The 25,987-nt window shown below is 43.2% G+C and overlaps 1 protein-coding gene across 1 annotated transcript in view; it reads left to right on the top strand.

Annotated features, from left to right (window-relative positions):
- Positions 1-5,224: 5,224 nt before the first annotated feature.
- Positions 5,225-25,987, top strand: part of RAB3B (RAB3B, member RAS oncogene family) — a 70,628-nt gene continuing 49,865 nt past the window's right edge. The window contains exons 1-2 of the mRNA XM_077779802.1: positions 5,225-5,359; positions 14,380-14,607. Coding sequence (XP_077635928.1) covers positions 14,380-14,607 — 228 coding nt within the window. The 5' untranslated portion in view covers positions 5,225-5,359. The remainder of the gene's footprint in view (positions 5,360-14,379; positions 14,608-25,987) is intronic.

Below are 25,987 nucleotides of genomic sequence, written 5' to 3'. Positions count from 1 at the left end.
CACAGGTGGCCATATGTGCATATTAATAGATGGACTTTGGAGGAGGGCAGTGTGGTGGGGGGTTTTAAACTGGGTTTAGGGAGAGCCCTCTGCTGCAGCATGGAACTCAGACTATAGGGGAAGATTGGAGGTTATGGTGGCAGTAGGACAGTATGGCCCTGGAATGGAGAGGAAGGAACAGAATGGAGAGCTCTCAGGACGTAAAATGGATCAGCTTCCATGAAGGAAGAAGGAGGAGTGGTGGGTGGTACCTGTGTTCTGACTATTCACAACTTGAATGTTTCCCTGTGTGTCTCAGATTCCATTCCTGCTGACAGTGGTGTGCCCTGGTGATGGGGGCAGTGTCCTCAATGTATATTTTAACCAGTTTCACTTATTAACTTATACTAGTTGGGAGAATGCCCATGCACATTCATTTACTTTACAGTTGAAGAAACTGAAGCACAAAGGAGGAAGGAATGATTAGTGCATAAAGTGGCATTTGAGATACTCATCTAATCTATTTCCACTCCTGCGGTAGATTGGTTAAAGGCAATAGATTCCTCCCTTCCTCGTATCCATGCCCCTTTGCAATGTGACTTTGCTATTCTTTCCCATCAGAAGTTTATTTCTTCACTCCTTGAAATCTAGGCTGTTCTTCTGATTTGATTTGGCCAATAGAATAAAGTACATGTGATATTATGCAATTTCTGAGGCTAGCCCTTAAGAGATTGTATCTTCTGCATTTATCCTCTTGGAATGCTGCCTGGAGACCACTGTGTAAGCTGCTCTAGCCTACTTGTGGATTAGAACATGGAGAAGAACCATGGCGCTCAGCTCTCAGCCAGAACCAACTCCCAGACCTATTAGTGAGGCTGTCTTAGACCTCCTAGTCCAGTTAAACTTCCAGCTGAATGCTGCTCAGAGTGATCTCAAATAAAACCAGCAGACGAACCCATTCAGCCATCCATTGAACTGGGAAAAATCATACATTATTGCTTTCTTAAGCCATGAATTTTTGGGAGTGTTTTGTTATGCAGCAATAGGTAACTAAATCAGCTTCTGGGCTCCTGTTGTCAATAAATGGCTTCCTTGTCTACCTGGTTAGTTATGCCAGTTCCTTTTCCCTGATATCTCACATTTAATCCTTCCTAAATACATATCAAATCTTTCTACTCTTCATTTTCCCCACTGCTAGGATATGAGTTCTAGTACTCCTCTTCTCTCACCTGGATTATCAGAGCAATCTCTAATTGTATTTTCTGTTTACTGAATGCTGTCACCCCGCTCCCTACCCTTCCCATTCAATCTGTCATACCCACCACAGTCAGAGCACTCTTTATTTTTTTAAAATGTTTAGTTATTTATTTTGAGAGAGACCAAGTGAGTGGGGGAGGGAGGGGAGAGAGAGAGAGAGAGAGAGAGAGAGAGAGAGAGAGAGAATCCTAAGTAGGCTCTGTGCTGTCAGCACTGAGCCAGAGCAGGGCTCCATCTCATGGCTCTGAAATCATGACCTGAGAGGAAATTAGGAGTCAGATGCTCAACCAACTGAGCCATGCAGGTTCCCCAGAGCATTCTTTATTATATGTATATATAACTAGGTTGCTCCATTGCTTAAAGCCTTTTGTTTGTAAGGTAAATTCTCAAATCTTTGCCATGATTTATGAGGCCTTAAGATCACCTGGCCCCTGGGGCAGGTGGCTCAGTTGGTTGAGCGTCTGACCTTGACTAGGTGCAAGGCTCATGAGTTCAAGCCCCATATCGGGCTTGCTGCCGTCAGCACAGAGCCCACTTCAGATCCTTTGTCCCCCTCTCTCTGCTCCTCCCCCACTTGTGCTCTCTCAAAAATAAACATTAAAAAAAAAAAGATCACCTGGCCCCTGCCTCTTCCCAGTCCTGTCTTCCATCACTCCTCTGATTGAACCCTATGTTTCTAAAGCTGCTTCACAGGTTCTGGTGACCTTCTGACACCTGCTTAAGCTCTCTCATTGCATGAGGAAGCTCATGCAACCTGTTGAGGAGGTCAGATGAAAACACTTAACCTGTCAACACATCTAGGTTTCTAGGTTGGTCATGAGGGACTTGCACTGAGGTATGGATTTGAACCTTGTAAAAATTTGAACATTACAAATGATATCCACACTTATGATACTACCTTTTCTAAGTGATTGATTATTATTCAACAGAAAGCATCAACTTTATATTTCATGTAAAAATTAGGAGCTGGAAAAGGTTGATTACTTTGGAAGTTAGAAAAGATTTAAGGAAATTTTATTTGTAGGACTCTTAACCATGGTGTTGACCATTGAACAACCACAATTCTAGGGTCTAATAGAAAGGGTCTTAGACTTGGAATCAGAAAGACTTGTATTTGATTCTGCCATTTACCAGACATGTAACCTTGGCAAGCCACTGGAACTCTCTGAATTCTGTTTCCTCATTTATAAAAAGGGGATGACAATCCATATATGGCACGATTATACTGAGAACTAAATGAGATAAAAGATGTGAATGAGCCCATCACATATTAAGGTCTTAATGATTATAGCTATCAATCAACGTAATCAAAGACAAAAGGTAGACTTTTGGGGTAGAATAGGTCTTTCTTCCTGTTCTTTTCGAACTGGAAGAGAAGTGAAGATCTAGAAGCATTTGAATCTGGAAGTTAAGGCAGTTCAATATAATTTGAACTGGTGGTAACCTGCTAGTTAATAGGGAGATAGCTATTGGGGGGCATAATTGGTACAACCCAACTGCCAGAAATGGCCTCTCTGCCTCCTTAAGATCTAACTGCAATGGACTCGAACCTCAATTTTCACATTTTATAATCCTTACAAGTTCTAAGTCTTCCTGGAAAGTTTTGTAAGTTCTATGAGGGCTGTATTCTCTTAGTCTCTGCCCTGATTGTCCTAATCACCTTTTTCCTTTCCCCCTTCAAGTTCTCCTTATTGCCTCTTCCTTCTATTTTGCCAAGTGAATTCTAAATTCTCCTCCCTTTTCTACCCAGAACAATTTAGTGTTCCCCCTTCTCCTCCCACACTTACATATCTACACATCTCAAGGCCCTAAGTAGACAAAAGGATCTTTGTACATTAGGGTCTATCCTTCTTGGAAGGCAGTTATGGCTAAAAATAGCATTTTTTCTGATGTAATAATCACAGTGTTTCCTCTTTATTGAGTGCTTACTATGTGCCCAGCACTCTATCAAGTGCTTTCCAGTAGCTATCTCATTTTCTTATTTAATCTTCACAATGACCCTGAGAGGTAGCTCTCATTATTGCTATTAATACAAACGAGGATGAGGTGTGTGTATCAGAAAAATTATGTAATTTGCATAAGATCACACAGCAAGCAAGCGGTGGAACAAGGGTTGAAAACCAGATCTAGCTGGCCCCACATCTGTGCTCCATCCAGCTTACTACATGGCCTTCCAGGGGAAGCAGAAAGAGAAACTAATCAGAAGACCTGAAGCTACATAAACACAACACCATCTGTTCTCATATTGTTTCACAACTTTAAAAGGATGGTTTTGTATGTTAACTCATTCCTGTGGAGAATGAATAGTCATTATTATGATACCCATTTTGAAGTGAGTAAACTAGGGCCTTATGGGAGACAGGACCTGAGGGAGCAGGTAGTATAGGATATTTGATTTTGAGATCACAGAAGCACTAGTTCCGGATTAGTAAGAAGTTCAGGGTGTGCCATGGGAGACAGTGGCCAAAGTGATGTGAGGAGTAGACCAAGGACTGAAAGATCAAAAAATCACATGGCTACTGAAGTCAGAAAGTCAGGACAGGGGTTAATCGGTATAACCACAAGCCAGAGGTTGGGATTTCCAATGCATAAGGAGCAACTAGGGGTCAGTGATATTTGCAATGATGAGGAGTAGAAGGTGGTATGGTTGAAGAGCAAAGAAGAAGGAATTTTTTGTACAAGGGTAGATGTGGCAAGGCTGACTTAGTTTTTGGTATGTGGGGAGTGGGAAAGTGAGAAGTCTCCTCCAGAGGGCTACAAGAAGAATCCTGGAAGAAGGTCAAGTTTCAACAAATGCAAAGAAGAAAACTCTTTGAAGAAGCAAATGGTGTAGGAGAGTTTATTAAGAAAGGAACAGTGTTCTAAGAGGGCACAGTGGAAAGACCTGCCAGGGAAGTGGGCAGGGAGAAGGTGAGTGAAAGGGAGGAGGATGGAGAAACTCGAAATATATAATGATGAGTCAGAGAGAAGTTAGACAACCAGAGGCTATCAATTAGGTGGTTTCCCAGGTTGGGGAGACAAACTGTATGTAGGGTCATAACGGAACTTGGGGGGAAATGGTTTTGGCATCTGACTCAGACCTCTAAGATTTGGGATGGAGGAAGAGTGAAAAAAGACACTGATTCTAAATCAAAGCTGGCAGCTGATTGGTATGACATTGGGAATACTTAAAGTGAATTCCAGGTCAGGATGAGAGGCCAATTGCCTCCTATACCTGCCTCCTCTGACAGAACTGGGACTTGCTAATGACCGGGAAATAACATTTTCTCACTCCAAGCTACTGCTAGTAATGGGGAGCCATTGAAACTTTTTGTTTTGTTTTAACAAGGTTGACGGTAACATGGTGACATTTAGAACAATCACTCAAGGTATAGAGGATTAATTGGAAAGTCGAGGCAGGAAGTTCTATTGGGAGGCTGTTACATTAGGCTAGGCAAGAAGTGATAAGTCTGAACCATGGTGAGAGCAGTGGTGATGGAGAGGAAGGGCAGGGAGAGGGTATGTTAAGTGGGCGTTATCACCAGACTGATGGGATGAGCGCGTGAAGGAGTGCATAGGGTAGAGGACAATGCCCAGGTTTCTGACTTAGTTTTCTCTTTTAGTCAGTGGTCCAGGTTCTGCTTCTCTCCTTGCGCTTTTGTGAGAATGAAGCCATATGACAGGAGAGTGCTTTGGGAATGGCAAAGCTGGGTACCCATCATCATCTACATTATTATTAAAGCTCTCTGATCACCATAGTAGTAGGTTCAGTCTATGGAACGAAACGTGACAGTTAAGATAAATCACGGTAGTCACTCAGATATCCGTGAATTCGTGGGAAGGAGCCCGGGGAGCCCAAGACACACCACAGATTTCCTGCACCTGCAGGCATCGGGGGCCCGGGGAGGAGCTAACACCGACCACGCCCCTGGGCGGGGCGTGGGTGGGGCCTGGACGCTGCCGTAGCGGAGCCGAGCTGTAGCTACAGCCTCAGCCCGAAGTAGCTGCGGTGGGCGCCAGACCCGCACCGCGCCGCACCTCCCTGCTCTGGGAACCCGGCTGCACCTTCCGCCGCGTGCCGCTAGATCTCCAGTCCCATTACACTGCCAGGAGCGAGCCGCTCGTCCCGCACCCGGAGTCCCAGGTAAGGGGCGCGGCCCGGGCGCCCCGCCCGGGGAGGATGTGGGACTGACCCGGGCTCGCGGCGCTGGCGACACTCGGCGGGCGCTGAGGAGTGCAGGGCAGCGTAGGAGACACCAAGGAGAAGGGGCTGAGGGAGGCCGCTGAGGAGGGGGCACTACGGCCGGGAGGGAGGTGCGTAGCTTGCGGAGCGGCGCTGAGGTGGAGGAGTCTACCAGATTGTGAGGGCGGGGAGGGGAGCTCCTAGGGCAGGGGGCGACAGGCGGTAGGAAAGGACGAGCGGCTGCTGGAGCGCAGAGGGGGCTCGCTGGGGGTAAACGCGGGGCGTTGGGGGAGGGGAGATGTAAAGAGGGACTGAGAGGGGCAGTGCGGGAAGAGGGTGCCAGGCAGTCGAGGAGCATGAAGCAGGAGCTGAAGCGAGGGCTTTGAGGACAGTGAGGGCAAGGGGGTGGCGTGGAGGTGGAGAGCTAAGGGCGGGAGACGGGATCCGTGGGGGTCGTTGTGAGCTGGAGAGGAGTGAGGTGATGAGGGGAAGGGGCGCTGGGCAAAGGAGGGTGCTGGTCGGGGAGAGGGGAAGAGGACGAGGGGATGTGAATGGAGAGCTGGGAGCGAAAAGGATGCTGAGCCAGAGGCCAGCCTTGCGCGGGCCCGGGGGATAACCGTGAGTAGGGCCTGGGGGGTGGGGCTCGGAGGCGGGAATCCAGGAAGAATGGGAAGGTGGGAGGCAAGGCTAGATCTACCCCAACTGCAGAGGAAGGGGGCGGGGAGCCGGTAGAGGGACAGGGCAGTGGCCTTCGGTATGGGCAGTGGGCACCTGAGTTCTGGCTAGGGGTGGAGGGTGGAGAGGCAGTGGCATAGAGCAGGGGTCTGGGGCTGGGAGTGGAGGAACTGTTTGAGAGCTTGGAAAGGTGAGGGTAGTGGATGTGCTGGGTCAGGCTGGAGAGGAAGCCAGGTGTGGGTTGTAGCGTGAGGGTGGAAAGATAACATGGCCCATAGTGGAGCCCACAGGCACCCAGGTGCTAGCAGTGCCTTAGCTACCAAGAAGGCTGAAGGGGGGTGGGGGGGCGTCACTGGACTCTGTTACACCTGGGATCACAGACAAGAAGACAATTTTGGAAAGAAAAATTCATCCACTGGCTCCCTCTCTTCCAGAGTCCAAGGGTGGGAAGGGACTTTAGGGAGGGCAGGGTGGCACCCTCTGGAAGCTAAGAAAGGTGTGGAGGAGGGTATGAGAAAGACAGGACCCTCCATCCCAACTTTCTGGAATCCAGATGGAAAGGGGTGGGGGAGAGTAAAAGGAGTGTGTGTGTGTACAGGTGGATGCCCACCTGTTCTGTGCCTATAAAGGGAGAAAAATCATGGAATTCCATGAAAAGCCCTGACTATGGTAGTGGGGAAGTCCTGGCACTGTGTTAGCCAGAGGAGACATTTTGCCAGAAGACAATGGGTGAGGGAAGGCTTTCTGATAATGAACTATTTAGCTAGCAGTGGAGGACAATGTGTTCCTGTCAGAGGAAACACTATGGGAAAAGCCAGAACTCTAACATGATCTCCAGTCCACTAAGTGAATCTCCACAGTTTCTTAAGGAATATGATGTGAAAAGAGATACCAGTAACCTACAGAGGATGTTTTGAAGGATTTCCCCCCACCTAAGCTCAGAACTCCTTATGGTTCCTCTCCCTCTCCCCAGAGTACAGCACAGGGTGTGGTGCACAGTAGGTGTTCAGTGAATATTCATTCAGTGAACAATTGACCTGTGCTGATGCTCCTGCCTCAATTCACTCATCCACCCCCCCAAGAATTGTGAGAAGCAAATATGATAACATGGGTGAAAAGAGCTTCATAAACTATAAAGCACTGTACAAAAGAGAGAGGCCACTAATATGCAGTTGTGCCTACACTCTGTGCAAGATAGAATACACTGAAAGCACTTAGTGGAGTGCCTACTCTACTTGCGCATTTAGTAGGTGTGCAATAAATGGTAGCTATCATGATACTGGGTTTTTTTTTTTTGGCTCTGAAAGACCTGGAGAAACGGTGAGTATGTGGCCTAGGCTGGGCTGGTGGTGCTGCATTAGGGAATGGTCTACAGAAAGATTGAATTAGAAAAGTTAGTAGAGTTTGGCTTTAGGGAGGAGGCTGCATACAATAGGGTGAGGTCCACATTTGCCCAACTTCCTTCCTGTCCTCACTAAATAAATGTTCCCAGTGAGAAGATGGAGTCATATTTATTGAGCNTAGTAGAGTTTGGCTTTAGGGAGGAGGCTGCATACAATAGGGTGAGGTCCACATTTGCCCAACTTCCTGTCCTCACTAAATAAATGTTCCCAATGAGAAGATGGAGTCATATTTATTGAGGACTGGCTATATGTCATATATTATCTAGATACTTTACCAGCATTGACTATAATTTTCCCAATGATGCTTGTTTTACAAATGAAGAAACTGTCTTAGTCATGTAAAATTTCTTGCCAAGGTCCCACAGCTAATAAATGATAGACCTGGAAACCAAATCTAGTTTGTTTGATTTGGAAACCCAAGCTATTGCCACTACCTAAGACAAAAAAAAATTTTTTTTAAGGAGCTTATAAAGCACTCTCCCTTATAGTGGTTTTAATTCGTATAACAGTTTGCCAGGAAGTCTTTTATTAACTCATTTTATAGATGAGAAAACTGATCTGCCTAAGGTTTTACAAGTGCTGAGAGAGCCAGAGCTCAACTCAGGTCTCTTGGACAAAATCCTGTGCTCTTTCCATCAAAAGAGAAGTTCATCCGTTCACCTCTTCATTACATGTAACGAATTGATCTCTTGCTGGATTTTAGGGCTTTTGCCTCCTTTCTCCACTCTTTCCTAGCTGAAGTTACCTTCTTCCTTAGGTGCTTATTTTTGCTGCCTATCAGACTGAAAGCCTTGTTTTTCATACCAGTTCTCAGAGGGGCCATTCCTTCTTTCCCCCAGCTTGGGACTAGAGATGCCTTCCCAGATGGTCCCTGGGCCTTCATCTTTATTGCTTGTCATGGAGACAGTGAGCTACCCAGTTCTATCATTTATATGACTCTCACAAAAGACAGGAAGATCTGATTGATGCTTATCTTACAAATGCGTTCTGCACTCACCACTGTGCATGACCTGTCTGCTCATATCTGCCTCAGGCAGTTGCCTGCTGGGTTGCTTTTTGCCTTTCTTCTAACTGTCTGTGTAGCCTCTGCCACCTTCCTGAAAAGATCTCCTTGGGGCCTTCCATTTAAATGTGCTTTGCAACTGAACCTCTCTGCCCTCCGCCGCTCACTATTCTCACACCACCTACTGGGAAAGCTATGCTGTGTGCACATAAACAGATGCTGATAGTACAGTATGGCAAGCACTAGGAAAGAGCTGCTCAGGGTGCTGGAGATGCTTCTTTACTCATCCTAAAACTATTGAAGTTTTTAATTTCCCTAAGCCTCATCTAATCTGGGAGTCACTAACAGAAGGTCTAGTCATGATACTCCAGCTGACTTGTTGTGTGACCTTGGACAAATCACTTCTCTTTATGGAGCTTCAGGTTTTTTTTTAACCTGTACAATGAAGAGAAGTGGATCAGATCAGGAATTTAAACTAGTTTTTAGTCTTGCCTCACTCCTTGTGGCAGGCATAGCTCATAAAGGCAGGCACTTTTGCTGCTGATTCTCCAGGAGGCCACATGTGTTTTTCTCAACACAGTGTATGAAGCACATTTATATGCATTCTCTTATTTAAAATTCACAGCAGCTTTCTGAGGTAGGTAATATTTTCATATCATAGATGAGGACAATGAGGCTCAGAGTTTAAGTGACTTGCCCAAGTGCATACATTGAGTTATGGGAAAGCTAGGACCAGGAGTCAAGGTTTTTGTTATGGTAAAGCTGCCACACCCAAATCCCTTCTTATTCCAAAAAACCTAAGTGTGTAAACAGCTGCCATACCCAAATCCCTTCTTTTTTTTTCTTTTTTTTTATTATAAATATTTTTATTTATTTCTAGGAGAGAGAGAGAGACAGCGTGAGCAGGGGAGGGTCAGAGAGAGAGGGAGAGACAGACTCTGAAATAGGCTCCAGGCTCTGAGCTGGCAGTCAGCACAGAGCCCGACGCGGGGGTCGAACCCACAAACCGCGAGATCATGACCTAAGCGAAAGTCGGACGCTTAACCGACTAAGCCACCCAGGCGCCCCCCACCCCTCAAGTCCCTTCTTATTCCAGAAACCTAAGTGTGTAAACTCAGAAAAAATGAAAGCCAATAATATGACATTTGCATTAATAGCCTGGCACATGGCAAACGCTCAATAAATGTTTATTGAAAAGAGTAACATAGGGTGCCTGGGTGCCTGGATGGCTCAGTTGGTTAAACGTTCGACTTCAGCTCAGGTCATGATCTCGTGGAGGGTGAGTTCAAGTCCCACATTGGATTCTATGTTGCTGGCTCAGTGTCTGGAGCCTGCTTCAGAATCTATGTCTCCCTCTCCCTGACCCTCCTTTCTTGTGCTCTGTTTCTCTCTCAAAAATAAATAAACATTAATAATAATTATTATAATTATAAAAGAAAGGAGTAACATACCCTAAAGATTTGCTATAGGTCCAGTGTTAGCAGGGTGTAAGGATAAATAATACTCAGATGAATCCAGAAGAAGCAGCAGACAGCTAATTGTAAAACAAACTCCAATAATATAGCCCAGATTAGGGAAAAGGCATTTGAACAAGATCTGACTACAGAAGTGAATTAAAGGGACCAATGAAATAATGTTTATTGAGTACCTCTCATAGGCCAAGAAACCATGCTAGATTAATTACATATGGCAATTGTTCATTCTATATGTACCACAGAGTTGAACAATTCACAACTCTGTGAAGAGGAGGTATTTCCTCTCTTTTAAAGTAAAAATGCTGTGGCTTAGAGGGGTAGTATGACTTACTCAAAACTACAACTGAAGAATAAATAGAACAGGGATTTTGAACTTTCCTATAACAATGCACAGTACTAGGTCTAGTCTCAACTGTTAGTTGTAAGGCCTGGGCAAATCCTCAATTTCTGGTCTTCAATTTCTTTCTTGATTAAATATGAATTATAATCTCTGTTCTTCCAATTTTATCTCCCCAGTTTAGAGACTAAGATAGAGGACTTGAAATTGAGGTAAGGATCAGATCTGTGTTGCAGTAAAATTAGTCTTTGACCAGCTGTCCCATTTTTAGGGATCTTTCTTAAGGAAGTAATAGAAAACTGAAAACATATTTATGTAAAGACATGACCACTTTGATTTAAATTATAATCATTAAGAATAGAAAAGTAAAGGTACAATATTAAGAATTAGTCATATGACATATCCTTGGAATACAATGTAGTCCATTGAAATGATATTTTGAAGAGTTTTAAAGGTCTCAATTGTAAATAAACTATTGTGGCTGTTAGTTTTTGAAAAAAATGAAAAAATGGAAGTCTCAGAAAAATATTTTTGATATAATGTTAAGTGAAATATACATAGAAGATATAAACAAGGATATATGGTATACTATCATTTATATATAGATAAAAAGGATAAATGGACTTCTATGTATATTCAAAAACTATCTCTGAAGGGTGCATAAATTGGTAACATGTTTGCCTCCGAGGAGAGGACCAGAGACTGGAAGTTAGGGGTGGAAAGCACTATAAACCTTTACATATTACTTATTTTTTTAAGTAAAAATTAAGAAAAGAATGGCAACTACAGACGGTGATAAGATAATGCTTGCAAATAGTAAAAGTTTGAATTATTTTCAATGTATGTATTACCTTTTATTTATTTTTTTGTTTGTTTATTAAAGGAGATAGAAGTTTACTGAATACACTGCAAGGGAGAGGCAGGCAGGATAGCAAAGGAGAAGTTGTCTGCATGTATTACCTTTTAAATCAACAAATAATAAGATATAATTTAAAAACAGATGGTACTTTGTTGCATGAGAAAGTAATGAAAGAAAAAAAGGCAGGAACACCTGGGTGGCTTAGTCATTTAGTGTCTAATGCTTAATTTTGGCTCAGATCATGATCCAAGGGTTGTGGGATCCAGCCCTACGTTGGTCTGGGCTGAGTGTGAAGCCTGCTTAAAAAGTTTCCTGAGTGTGAAAGCCTTCTCTTTCTCTCTCTCTCTCTCTCCCTCCCTCCATGTTCTCTCCCCCACTCATGTGCTCTCTCTCTCTCTAAAAAAAAAAAGAAGAAAAAAAATAAGAGAGAGAATGCACTTAAATGTTAATAATGGCTGTTTCTGAATGGATGGGGTATCGTGTAATTTAAAATTTTCTTTTTTACATTTTTGTGTTCTTTTCTTTTCCTTTTTATTTATATATTTATTTATTTTGAGAGAGAGAATGAGAGTGAGCACATAAGCTGGGAAGGGGCAGAGAGAGAGGAAGAGAGAGAGAATCCTAAGCAGGCTCTATGCTGCAGGTACAGAGCCCAACTTGGGGCTCGAACTTAAGAATCATGAGATCATGACCTGAGCTGAAATCAAGAGTCAGATGTTTAACCAACTGGATCATTCAGGGACCCCTCTTGTGTTCTTTTCTAATTTCTTATAGTGAATTTATACTTTCAAAGCAAAAATTCTGTCTTGTAGACAAACAAAAATGACTGGCAGCAGAGTGGAGGATGGTGTGAAGTTGTTGTGGTTGCTTCTGTTGTTTTAGGTAGAAAAAAAGCATAATTCTTTTGAATTGCCAATTATTGAAATAGGCTCTGCATCTCATACCATGAAAAGCTGAAAAGCGAGGGCAATGAGAGTTTAAGCAAGCAATGGCATCCTCCCCTCCAATCTCACTTTCTTCTTCCATGTAAATGCTCCAGGTGTCCTGGGCATGTTCCACCAGTAGTGAGCGTTGTCCTGGGGCAGACTGATTATAGAAGTGGGGCCAAGGGTCTCAGATAAAGGCTTGAGAGCTGGGATCAAAGAGAAAGGAAGAACAGAGTCCATTGGAAGCTAGTGGTGGCACATTTAAGAAAGTATTATTAAAGGGCTGTTAATAATCCCATGTATTTGTCTGGCCTTTCTTTAAGGGACCTTTATTTTTTATGTTTTTTACAAGTAGTTTATTGTCAAGTTGGTTTCCATATAACACCCAGTGCTCATCCCCACAAACGCCCTCCTTCATGCCCATCTCCCCCCTCCCCCCCCAAACCCATCAGTCCTCAGTTTGTTCTCAGCATTCAAGAGTCCGCCCTCCTTCATGCCCATCTCCCCCCTCCCCCCCAAACCCATCAGTCCTCAGTTTGTTCTCAGCATTCAAGAGTCTCTCATGGTTTGCCTCCCTCCCTCTCCCCCACTATCTCCCCTCTTCTTCTCCCCCATGGTCCTCCGTTAAGTTCCTCCTAATCCTCCTATACGTGCAAACATATGGTATTTGTTTTTAAGGGACCTTTAAACCTTCTATGTTTGTCAGTTCCTTCTCCTTACAGCTAACCAAGAGGCCCAAAGAGCTAAATCCACCAGCCAACTCTTTCTTTTCCTTTTAAAAACAAAACCAGGAATTCCTAAAGAGAGTGACACCCTGGACATTATCTCACATTAGGGCTGTCCTCCTACCCTCCTTTGACTGCTTACATAGCCCAAGAACCCAGTGCTGAGCATAAGGAGTGATTGCAGGTGGAGAAGTAGGGTACTTGCCAGTCCAATAAGACTATGGGACCAAGTGCTGGCTTATGGGGTTCGAATCCAAAGTGTTCTGGAAAAGAGAGGATGGTGGCAGGTCTGAGGCAGCTGTGGTCTCAGGGAAAGCCTGGCACATAAATAAATACTTGCTGATGAGTATATGGATGAGTGAGAAAATGAACAAATAAATAAAGGATCTGGGCTTTAAAGGATTTGGAATAATAATGACTTATGTTCACAGCTACGTGGGCTTTACCAGTTCATTAAGGTCTTAGTGTTATCTTATTGGGCCCCACAACAGCCCTGTAGGAAAAGCAGGGCAGAAATTGTCCTCTCTATTTTCCAGATGATGAGATTGAGTCCCAGAGTAATGAGTGACTTTTATTAATCTAGCACACATTTACTGATTGCTGATTATGCATGAGTACTTGTGCTAGAAGCTAGAGATGCAGAAATGAAGTACATTAAGCCCAAGATGCTTGGTCTAAAGAAGGAGCTGGAATAGCAAACAGTTTCGAAATGGTACCAGTGTGGTTAGTGTGCTCTGGGGGCATAGAAGCAGGAGCGCGTGTCTCTGTCTTGCACAACAGAGGGTGAGATTTCATTTGGATCTATAAGGATGAATAGGAGTTTATTAAGAGTGTTGTAAACAGAAAGAATACATGTCTAAAGGGATAAAGCAAGAAATAACATGGCTTATTTAAAGTATATAATTTGGTGTAAAAGTGGGACTGGTTGGTAGGGAGAAGGCTTAGAAGAAGATCAACTTTATTTTTTAGTTAGTTGGTTCTTTGGGCTTGATTTTTAGGGCTGTGGGAAGCCATGAAATTTTTGAAACTGGGGAATGAGAGCCTTGTGCTGGACCTTTCCTGGAATATTCTTGTGTTTACTGTTTTGGCTTTTTCTTTTCAAAACTCAGCTCAGGAGCTGCCTCTTACAGGAGACTCTTCTTACCACCATGCCTCCCAGGTTGGGTTAGATGTTAGATGTTTCTTGTGGGCTTCCTGGGCCAAGGCTTCCCTCTGTTCTATCACTTATCTACTGCCTTGTTACCCTGTGTTTATGTGCTTTTTTTACTCTAATCTGTGGCCACTCAGAGGTTATAGCACCATGTCTGATTCATATTTGTATTCCCCATACCCAGCACTGGGCTTGACCCAGAGCAACGTGCTCAATAAATATTTGCTGAAAGAATGAATGGGAGGAATTTGGTTCCACCCCAATTCTGAGACAACATTTGGAGCAGGTGCAGTACTGGAGTGATTCTGTGGTGTGTGTGTTTCTTCAGTGATGCTTGGGTGGAGAGTGTGTATGTGAATGGTGGAGTGACCATTAAAGATTGGTGACACTGGAGGTATGTCTTGAGTGACCACTGGTCTTTCCTACAGATGGCATCAGTGACCGATGGTAAAGCTGGAGTCAAAGATGCTTCTGACCAGAATTTTGACTACATGTTTAAACTGCTCATCATTGGCAACAGCAGTGTTGGCAAAACCTCCTTCCTCTTCCGCTATGCCGATGACACCTTTACCCCAGCCTTCGTCAGCACTGTGGGCATCGACTTCAAGGTGAAGACAGTGTACCGCAATGAGAAGCGAGTGAAGCTGCAGATCTGGGTGAGTCCTGAGCATCTTGTGCAGGATTGTCTTGGGGGGTGACTGGTCTGCTAATATAAGACCAGGGGGGCAGGGCCAGTCTGGAACTTCTGGGTCTTATGGCAGCAGGCACCAGTGCTGTTGAAGGCCTGGCCCCTGGACTGCCCCTTGCTGCTTTTATAGAAGTTTTCTCTCTTCAGGGACCTCAGTTGCTTCTGCTGCATAACTTTCTAAGAGGCTTTATCCTCCCTATACAAATGAGTGATCAAGAGTCTGGGCTCTGGGGTTAGAAATTTGGATTCAACTTCCAGTTCTGCCACTTATTAGTTCAAGAGTTTTGACTATATTACTTAACCTCTCTAGGCCACCCTTTCCTCTTTGGGGATTATACTAGCATCTACATCATAGGGCTGCTGATGCTTAGCATACTTCTTGGAATGCAGTAAATGCACTGTGAATGTTAGCTCCTGTGTCCATAATCTATTACTGTGTAATAAATCACTTCAAAACTTGGTGGCTTCGAATAACAATAATTTATTATTACACAGTTTCTGTGGGTCAGACTTTGGGGGTGGCTTGGTTTCTGTCTTGTGTGGCCTCTTACGAGGTTGTAGCCAGGTATGGGCTTGGGTTGTAGTAGTCTGAAGGCTTGAATGGGGATAGAGGATCCCATTCCAAGGTGGCTTACTCACATATCAGGTATTGGCTATTAGCAGGAGACCTTAGTTCCTTCCCATGTGGTTCTCTCCGTGGAGTTGCTTAAGTGCCTTCATGGCATGGGGTCTGGCTTCTCCCAGGGGGAGAGATCCAAGAAACCAGAGAGGAAGTGACAATGTCTCTTATTACTTAGCCTTAGAGTAGTCTATTGGTCACTGATTCAGGGTAGGAGGAAATTACATAAGGGTATGAATCCTGGGAGGGGAGGATCATTGGGGACCATCTTAGAAGATGGCAGTCACAACTACTATTATTGGTATTTACCAGTGGTACTAATAAAATACATACATATTTGATATGATAGAGCGAAATGTAGATCATATGCTTTTCAATAATGAATTAGTACCAGGATTGGATATTTTGAAAATTAGTGATTTTAGTATTCAAAGCACGTGTTATTTATGATCTCTCCATTCAACTTAATGTATTGTGCATATATCTTATTGACTGTATACAGTACTTTTCTTTTTATAAATTATCTCCATATATTATTACCTTCCAATTAACCCCAAGGGGCAGATATTACTTTAATTCACTCTTATTTTATAGAAGAAAAAAATTCAGAGTCAGTAATTAACTTGCCTTAGGTCAACCACACAGTTTGCAAAGTAGGATTCCAACTCAGTCCTTCTGATTCCAAGTTTTGTGCTCTTTTCTCTATACTGTGCATGTTAGGTCTTATAGAGCCCTTATTTACATTTATGATAATATTAAGTATTAATTTATATAGAGATAAAAGTTTATTTTGTTCATTTAGTCTTTATCAAAATCACTGAGGAATTATGAGTTATTAGAAATATGAGAAGCTAAAAAGACCACTCAGTTAATTGGTTCTAGAAGTGTGGTCTCCAGGTCAGCAGCATCAGCATTACCTGGGAATTTATTAGAAATGCATATTCTCAGGCCCCTCCTCAGACCTACTGAATGAGAAACTTTGAGCTATGGCCTAACAATGTGTAGTATAATAAGCCTTCCAGGCTAAAATTGAAGAACCACTTTGGTTTAACTACCACTTGGTTTAACTGTCTTATGGTGAGAACAATAAGCATTTATTAAGTACCTATTACGTGCTGACTGCTTCCACTTGCGTAATCTGACGTCTTCTTGGCAGCCAATGTACAGATATTGCACAGACAATGCACAGGATATTGGAATGTGGTGAGCAATACAAGGGAACTGGAACAAGGCTGTGAAGAGCAGGGAGGGGTGCTGAGAGGGAAATTTGCTGGAGAGGCTGTCAGGCAGTGGCTTGAGGGTCAGGGAGACCTTGCACAGAAAATAGAAGTTTANGAACCGCGAGATCATGACCTAAGTGAAAGTCGGACGCTTAACTGACTAAGCCACCCAGGCGCCCCCATACCTGATGATTCTTTAGAGAGCTGAAGAAACTATTAGAGTTCTTTTTTAAGTCTATGAACATAAAATAAATGTTTACTCATATTTCCTATATGGATTGACCCAAATATCTTCATTGGATCTCCAAGTACGTATCCTACACTCAAAAAATCTTCAGGTAGGAGAAGATAGTCTGCCCTTCTAAGAGATTGTCAGTGGTGGCTCCCTCAGTCCTTCATTTATGTTCAGTGCATTGTTAGCTTTTGCAGTTTCTCTGTCCCTGGTTAAGTGGATTTATTGATCGTACTACCCAGTTTTAACTAAATAAACCCTCACAATGGATATGTGGCTTTAAAAGAGTCCTGCGAAGAAACCTCTGCCTGAAGACTATACTAATTATAGTGAGCCCAAGTGAGCACGGATAATGGCTGAACTGATGTTTCTTTGACTCCCAGCATAAGTTCATTGTCATCTATGTTTTGAGGTAAAATCAATGATGATCTAATTAGATCTGACATAGTCAATCACATTGCTTTTGCAAAAAGAAAAAATTAGCAACGAGATTTTGTGCATGTGTGCTTTTCTATAGCAGAGAAAAAGCTTTCTGTACTGTTCATAAATACATTAAAATGTGAACATTGAAATATTATTTGTCATTTTTATGAGTTTTAACATCTTTTGTGTACAAATAGATCTATATGTATGTGTAATCTAATATACAAATATTGTGCGTATGTGCTCACACGGCTTTACTTAAAGGGTATAAATTTGGAGACCATTACCAGACAGTGGGGAGCCATAGAAGGGTTTTAATAAAGTCAGATTTGCATTTTAGAAAAATCTCTTCTTTCAGTTTGGAGAATAGATGGAAATAAGGCAAAGAAACCAGTGGTTTGGGTAAGTTATAAGGGCCTGAGTTAAGTGTACTAATCTGCTTGGGCTGCCATAACAAAATACCACAGACTGGATGACTTAAACAACAGAAATTTATTTTCTCACAGTTCTGGAGGCTGGAAGTTCAAGATCAAGGTGCCAAGCAGGGTTGACGTTTGACAAGAGCTCTCCCCTTGTGTTGCAGATGGCTTCCTTCTAGCTGTGTGCTTACATGGCCTTTTCTTGGTGCTTATATATGGAGAGTGAGGGAGCTCTCTGGTGTCTCCTCTTACAAGGACACTAATCCTATCAGATCAGGACCCCACCCTTATGGCCTCAATCAGCCTTAATCACTAACTTAGAATCTTCATCTCCAAATATATCCACACTGGGGGATTAGGATGCTAATGTATGAGTTTTAGGAGATACAGATATTTGGAACATAGTATCAAGACAGTGACAAAGTAACCAAAGGGATGGAAATAAGGAGAGAGATTTAGACTAGAATTTACAGAATCTGATGATCAATTAATTGTTTAGGAAGAAGGAAGAACACATATCTGCTTATATATGTATACATATCTACTTACATATATTTACTTCTGTAAACAAAAGTTCTGTGGGGGTTTTTTAAGTGTTTTTTTTTAATGTCTTATTTATTTCTGAGAGAGAGAGAGAGACAGTGTGAGCAGGGGAGGGTCAGAGAGAGAGGGAGATGCAGAATCTGAAACAGGCTCCAGGCTCTGAGCTGTCAGCACAGAGCCCGATGCAGGGCTCGAACCCACAAACCATGAGATCATGACCTGAGCCACCCAGGCACCCCTCTGTGGGTTTTTTAAAAATATTTGTATTTATTTCTAGGAGAGAGAGACTGTCTGTATCTCTAGGAGATACAGACTCTGAAACAGGCTCCAGGCTCTGAGCTGGCTGTCGGCACAGAGCCCAATGCGGGGCTCAAACCCACGAACTGCGAGATCATGACCTAAGCGAAAGTCGGACGCTTAACTGACTAAGCCACCCAGGCGCCCCATGTGGGTTTTTTTTAAAGCTATGTAAGTTTTGATAAGTCACTCTATTTCTATGAATAGATAATATCCTCAACTGTAAAAGGCTCACAGGTTTGTTGATGGGGGAGAGGTACATGTGATAGCCTAGTCTTGTGCTTAGCACATATTAGGAACACAATAAATGTTAGATTCCTTTTTCCCTCTGCTCCTGATCCAGATGCAAAGTGTGACTGGGTTCTCCTTGCCAGGTTTTCCACCTGTGGTTCCAGGAGTGCTGAAACAGCACTAGCACTGTCTGAAATGTTCAATTAAATTTATCTGGTCAATTTGATCTCTTAGGGGATTTCAGAAAGGCATTGTCAGGGTGGAAGGAGGAGAGGGAAGAAGAGGAGATTATGAGCATTGCTGAGCAGGACCATTTGCAAAAAGAGTTTCTATCATCTCTGGAGGATGTTGGATGATGAAGGTATTGGTAGTGCTTTGTTCCCTGGGGTCCCTGGATACATAGGTCCCTAAGAGCCCCTTCTGTTTCATGAGAGGTTAATTATTATGGATCAGAGAAGAGAATCTTACTGGGGAAGTGGGGGTAGGGGAAAGTCTCATTAATAGGGAGTGAGAGTATGTACAGGTGTGAAGGGAGGGAGCCTTGGTAACTCCTCAGCAACAGACCTGACTAGAGGCCATTTACTGCTTGGTGCTAGTTGCCAAGCAACCACTGGAGGCCTGTGGGAAGAGATGAGCAGGAGAGGGCCTACCACTACTTCCATTTTGAGCCCATTGTAGGGACTGTTGGGTCTGGTGCTGGTTAAGAAAAGAATCTGGGGGTCTGTGGGAGGACTGAGCTGACCTAGGACTCTGCAGTCCTGGGTTCCAGTCCTGGCTCTGCCCTCCAGTCATGTGATCTGGAATGACCCTTTTCCTCCATGGGCCTCTTTCCCTAACTATCAAATGGAGAAAATAATCCTTGTTCTTCATGCCTCATGAGTTGTTATGAAGATCAAGTGAGGAAATGCAAAGGAGAGCCTAAAGAGAACTATGAAGCCTTGCGGAGATCAGAGGATTATAGATATTGTCAGCTATGTGAATTCTTCTTACGTGAATTCTTCTTACATGTGCTTTCAATCATTCTTTGTATCTTTCCCACCTCCCCTCTGACCCAGGGAGGTAGTGATCTCCTTAAAGAATTGGTGGTTAAGGTTAGAGACATGAAATTACTTGCGTGGAGACAAACTGTAAACTTCATTCTTTAATTCATTTGGTAGACATTTACCTGGTGCTCGCTCTGTGTCAGGCATTGTACTAGCTGTGGGAAAACACCCTTTCTGCCTGCTTGGAGTTTACCCTCTAGGAGGGGAGATAGACACTAAGTACATCAATAAAAAATACCTAATTGTATCTGTGGGAAGGACCCTGAAGGAAAAGAATAGACTTGTTTCAAACTCAGGCACTGTGACTTAGAACTCTAATCACTGAATTGTGACTCAACCCTGGGCTTGCAGCTGGAGTTTAGGGTCAAATTCTATTCACAATTTATATTTTTCTTAGTGTTTTATTTTTATTTTTGAGAGAGAGGGACAGACTGGTAGTGACATGGAGGGATGAGGGTGGGCAGAGAAAGGAGACACAGAATCTGAAGCAAGCTTCAGGCTCTGAGCTATGAGCACAGAGCCCGACATGGGTCCTGAACCTACAAACTGCAAGATCATGACCTGAGCCGAAGTTGGACGCCTAACCAACTGAGCCACCCAGGCACGTCTCTATTCACAATTTAAAAGGCTAGCTTAGTTGATGACCTTCACCACACCAGTTCACCTCAGGCCTGTCTCTATTAGGGAACATGGTGGCAGGGGTCTCCATTGTGGAAAGATGGTATACCCTGCCTACTCCCACCAGTGAGGCTTTGGGTGACCTGCCTTAAGAACTCTGTTTTGTGGAGGATTTATAGGTCACTATCCTTACTTCTGGGCCTCTTATGGTATTACTGTTTCCTATCATCTTTCTTTCTTTGCAAGTCATTCCTCTGAAGCCCTCAGTCACTGTGGCACTTGTGTGTACCTCCATTATTCTACTTGCTTTGCTGTGTTGGTCATGAAAAGATAAAGTATAGAAAGCACCAATATATTGCCTGGCATGGGGGAAGCACTCAACAAACAGTAGTTTTTATTAAGGTTCCAGGGTGATCAAGAAATCACATTCCTTTTCCTCCCCATTTAACTTTGGAACCAAGTGAGAGAGATGCAGGAGTCAGAAAGATGGGGAGTTATATGACAGCCTTATTTCTGATAAAAGCTAAGATGAAGCACATGGCCCAAATCTTCAGGGAAGTGGAGCTTGCTAATATTTCACTCTGGAGTCAGATAGATGTAGAAACCCAATCACAGGCCAGCATGGGTAGCTAGCTGTAATCTGTTCATGCAATGTACCCAATGTCAAAGTCCATGTTGCCCAGACTTACTGATGCCTCAGACCTAAAGCCTGCAGCCCAGGACTATAGTCGATGCCTCTATCTCCATGTTCAGTCTTCCTCATGGAGGAAAGGAAGGCCCCTCCCCCAACAGTTCTTTTTATAATGAAAGAAATATATGGAGGTAAGCATTTGCTCTAGAAGGAGGTTGAGCACAGTAATGAAAGCCAGGAAAAATAGGAGGAGTCTTAAGAGATTTCCTGGGAATCCTGAATTTCACAGTTACGTAATTAACTTTCTATGTAACCAGGAGCTGAGAACAGTAAGACCAGGTGAGTACAGGGCTGTTGGGAGTCAACTAGGTTTACTCACTAGCCAACTACCTTATTCCCACACAGCCACCTTAATGCAATTTAGGTTACCAAATGGTTTTGGAATCATTTATAAATATTAAAAGCAGTGAATATGAAATCTGGGAATGTCATATCTTAGAACCAGTAATATAAGATTACAGTAAATGCAATAGAGCTTAGGAATGTGGGGAAATATAATCATACCAGAGACCTAGGCTAAGAAGGATTGTGGCTCTTATGTAGTCTTTTAACAAATATTTACTGTGGCTTACATTGTAGATAGAGAAATTAATATGAGGAGACACATTCTCTGCTCTCCAGAAACTAGTGAGATTGGATTTACCTGTGAGCTCCAAAAGTGAAATAAAATGAATAGCATAATTCTCTTGTTCTGGTTAAGGGAAACAAATTAGGACATCAAGAGAGATTGGCTTTTTCTAAGAACTTAAGAATATATAATAATGGATTGTATGATATGGGGCAGCAGTTTCATGGACATCTGCATTCATTTCCTATTGCTGCTCTAACAAATTACCATAAATCTAGTGGCTTAAAACAACACAAATTTATTATCCTATAGTTATGGAGGCCAGAAAAAATTGGTGTTACTGGTCACTGGCTTAAAAATTGAAGTGTTGGGGGGGGTGCCTGGGTGACTCAGGTGGTTGGGCGTCTGACTCTTGATTTCCACCCAGGTCATGATCTTATTTATGGTTCATGAGATCGAGCCCCGCAGTGGGTTCTGTGCTGACAGTGTGGAGCCTGCTTGGATTCTCTCTTTCCCTCTCTCTGACCCCCCCACACCCAAAGAAGTATGTAAACTTAAAAAAAAATTGAAATATTGGCAGGTGTGCATTCCTTCTGGTGGCTCCAGGGAAGAATCCATTAATTTTCAGTTTTCAGCTTCTAGAGGTCACTTGCATTCCTTTGCTTGGGCACCCTTCCTCCATTTTCAAAGCCAGTGATGGACCATCTTTCAAGCCCCCCCCCCCCTTCCTGACCTTCCTGTTTTTCTCTTATAAGGAGGTTTATCATTATTTTGGGCTCACCTGAATAATCAGGATAATCTCCCATCTCAAAATCTTAATTTAATCCCATTATGAAGTTCCTTTTGCCGTAACAGGTAACATATTCACAGGTTCTGGGAATTAAGATGTAAGTATCTTTTGGGATGCTATTATTCTGACTACCACAGCATCTATTAATAACATGGAAAAGATCTATTGTACACCTGATACTAATATTACACTGTATGTTAACTAACTGAAATTTAAATAAAATCTAAACAAACCAATTCCAAAACCTAAAAAACCCCTTCACATCAAAAATCAATAGATAAATAAGTGAGAGAGGCAATAAAACAAAACAAAACATGGAAAAGATCTAATATAAATGCCCCCATCCTTTGAGGCTCTAACTTAAGTTCCCTCTCCTCTGATGTTAGTCCCTCTGCTAAGTGCCTGAAACAGGCACTGTTTGCATCTTAGGCTTACACTGCCCACTTAGAATGCCTGTCACATTGTTAGGTCCCAAAAAGCCTGTGAGCTCAGAGCTTATCACATCTTAGTCTCATTGTATTGTATTGTATTGTATTTTAATATTTTAAACACTTATTTACTATTAAGAAATGAGAGAGACAAAGCATGAGCAGAGGAGAGGCAGAGAGAGAGAGAGAGAGAGAGAGAGAGACAGAATCTGAAGCAGGCTCCAGGTTCTGAGCTGTCAGCACAGAGGAGCACAGAGCCCAACACGGGGCTCGAACCCACAAACTGTGAGATCATGACCTGAGCTGAAGTCAGACAGTTAACCGACTGAGCCACCCAGGTACCCCCTTAGTCTCTCATTTTAGACATGAAGCTAAGGTCCAGAGAGATACAGACTTTACTAAGGGCCCACAGCAAGGTTTCTTAACACATTTCAGTATTCTTCCTCCCACTTTGGGAAGGTGAAATCTGGCCACCTGAATATAAACTGGGGACCCACAGAGAGACTGATGGGCAGCATAGAAGAGGCTGGAGGCTGAACAGAACACTAGGGCTCTGACAGGTCCCTGTTGCTCCAGGAATCTGGAGACAGTTCTGAGTACAACATCTCATGCTTAGCTCTCATGATAATCAGAATTGATTTTTCTAGGCAGCAAGTTTCCTGGTGTGGCTGCAGAGACATGTTGACACTTTCATCTCCCCAAAGCCTGTAGGAACCAGCTGCTGGAGAGGTTTAATCTGATTTTTAAAATCACAACAAAGACTATGGGATGTCAAGCCAGAATTGCAGGCCTCAGCTGCCTTTGCAACTTGCAAATGAATTAACCAGAAGTCCTGATTGGCTATTCCAGGGGCATGTGTTCTTTAGGGCAACCCCCTCCCCCTTTACCTCCACCCAAATTGGTGTGGGAGAAGAGATAATACCTACAAGCAATTTGCATACTCATTCATTCAATAACCCTGTACCTATTACATGCCAGGCATGGTCATAAGAGGGCAAATAAACAGCTATGGCACAATATGAATGATGTAATAAAGGGATGAAGAATGTGCTCTAGGAAAGGGAAAGGAGCTGCTACCTCTGCCTGGGGAATTTTTATTTTAGGCTTCGCAGAGAAGTGGACACTGGAGGTGGGTCTTGGCAAATGAGTCAGAGTTTTTCAGGTTAATGCTGGAGAAGATCTTTACAAGCAAAAGGAAAGAAAGACATTTGTTTGCAAAAGCACGGTCACTTTTAAGGACCTCTTATATGCCTGGCTGTGGTAGGCTTTGCAGGGACTGGTGAGACAACATCCCTACCTCTAAGGGGCACCCAGTGCAGTAAGACAGTATAACATGCATGCAAATTCTCAATGGTGCTATAGACATGAATGAGGCCTTGAAAGGTACAGGAAGTTTTAAGGGAGTTCAGAGAGGGAGTGCTCCCTCTCAGCTTGACAGCATCAGGGAGGGGCTCATTGAGGAGGTGGCCTTATTGTAATGAAAGTCAGGTGTAGCAGATAATAACATCCTCAGAGGCAGAGCTGTCTGTCCCATTCATCTAGGTCTGTGATCCAGGTTGACCTCAGTTTTTGACTCAGAGGCAATGTTCTGACATTCCCTGAAATGATTTGCATGTTCAGGAAGCAGTGCAGCTTGTCCTTAGAAGCAGAGCCTTTGGAGTGAGCCAGATCCATGCTCCAAACCCATTTCTGCCACTGTTACCTTGTTTATGTCCGTTACTGCCCAGGGTTTCTCTTTCTTCTTTTTGAAATAAGGATAATTTTAGTAACAACTACATAGTGTTGTTGAGAGAATGAAATAAGATAATGCTTAGGATGTAGTAAGTGATCATTAGTTGGTAGTTTTTATTATTATTAACTCTGGTACTCTCAGAGATTGATTTGTGGCACCAGAAGTCTGGATGTTATCTGAGCTGGACTCTGCATCTTTTAGGACTTGATGAACATCTACCTGAATTCTTTCTCTGAGTCCTGAGCTAAGTCTGCAGTAGTTGGTGGCTGACCACCAGAGCTGTGTCCTGATGGCACAGCTGGGGGGATAAAACAATTTAGAAAACCATAATAAATTAAGATATGTGGTGCTGAGTAAATGTAATGGAAGTTTAAAGGAAAGAGTTCCGTAAGAGTGGGTAAGAAAGGCTTCTAGGAGGGAAGCAGTAGAGGGACCACTACAAAATGGGGAAAGAAGGAAGGCTGTGATGGAGAGATCCCAGGTAAGAGGATTGACATTAGAGGAGGGCATGAGTTGTAGTGTGCTTTGTGCAGTGGTTTTTTTCGGTGAGGTGACTGAACTTCTCCCATATGTACCAGTCACAGCTCCTGCCTCTGCCTCAATTGCCATATGGTGTAGACATTCCCTACTTAGAAAACATCTGTGTGCTTGTTCATTTATTTACTCATTCAGCAATATTTACATCGTACACATAAGCATAGTTCTAGGTGCTACAGATCCAGCAGTAAAAGTAACAGACAGAATCCCCTATCCCACATTCCCCTAGATATAAGTAAGGGGGAAGGCTGGCAGTAAACAAGATATACAGTGTATGCTATGATGATAAGTGTTCTGGGGAAAAATGTGACAGGAAAAGGGAGATAGGAAGTGGACTGTTATTTTTATTAATTTTTTAAATGTTTGTTTTTGAGGGAGACAGAGAGTGTGATCAGGGGAGGAGCAGAGAGAGGGAGACACAGATTCCGAAGCAGGCTCTAGGCTCTGAGCTGTCAGCACAGAGCTTGACTTGGGGTTTTCACTCACAAACTATGAGATCATGACCTGAGCCAAAGTCGAACGCTTAACTGACTGAGCCACCAGGTGCCCCTGAAGTGGAGGGTTATTTATTTATTTATTTATTTATAAATATAATTTATTGTCAAGTTAGCTAACATACATTGTATATAGTGTGCTCTTGGTTTTGGGGGTAGATTCCCATGATTCATCACTTACATCCAACACCCAGTGGTAATCCCAACAAGTGCCCTTCTCAATGCCCATCCCCTATTTTCCCCTCTCCCATACCACCCCCCCAACCCATCAGCCCTCAGTTTGTTCTCTGTATTTGAGTCTCTCATGGGTTTGCCTCCCTCTCTGTTTGAAACTATTTTTTCCTCTTCTCTTCTGCCATGGTCTACTGTCAAGTTTCTCAAGTTCCACATATGAATGAAAACATATGATATCTGTCTTTCTCTGACTGACTTATTTCACTCAGCATAATACTCTCCAGTTCCA

Source organism: Crocuta crocuta, unplaced genomic scaffold (assembly GCF_008692635.1).
Source record: "Crocuta crocuta isolate KB4526 unplaced genomic scaffold, BGI_CrCroc_1.0 scaffold168, whole genome shotgun sequence".
In the NCBI taxonomy this organism is placed as follows: domain Eukaryota; kingdom Metazoa; phylum Chordata; class Mammalia; order Carnivora; family Hyaenidae; genus Crocuta; species Crocuta crocuta.
The sequence above is the reverse complement of the archived record's forward strand: the minus strand, read 5'-3'. Positions and strand labels throughout refer to the sequence as shown.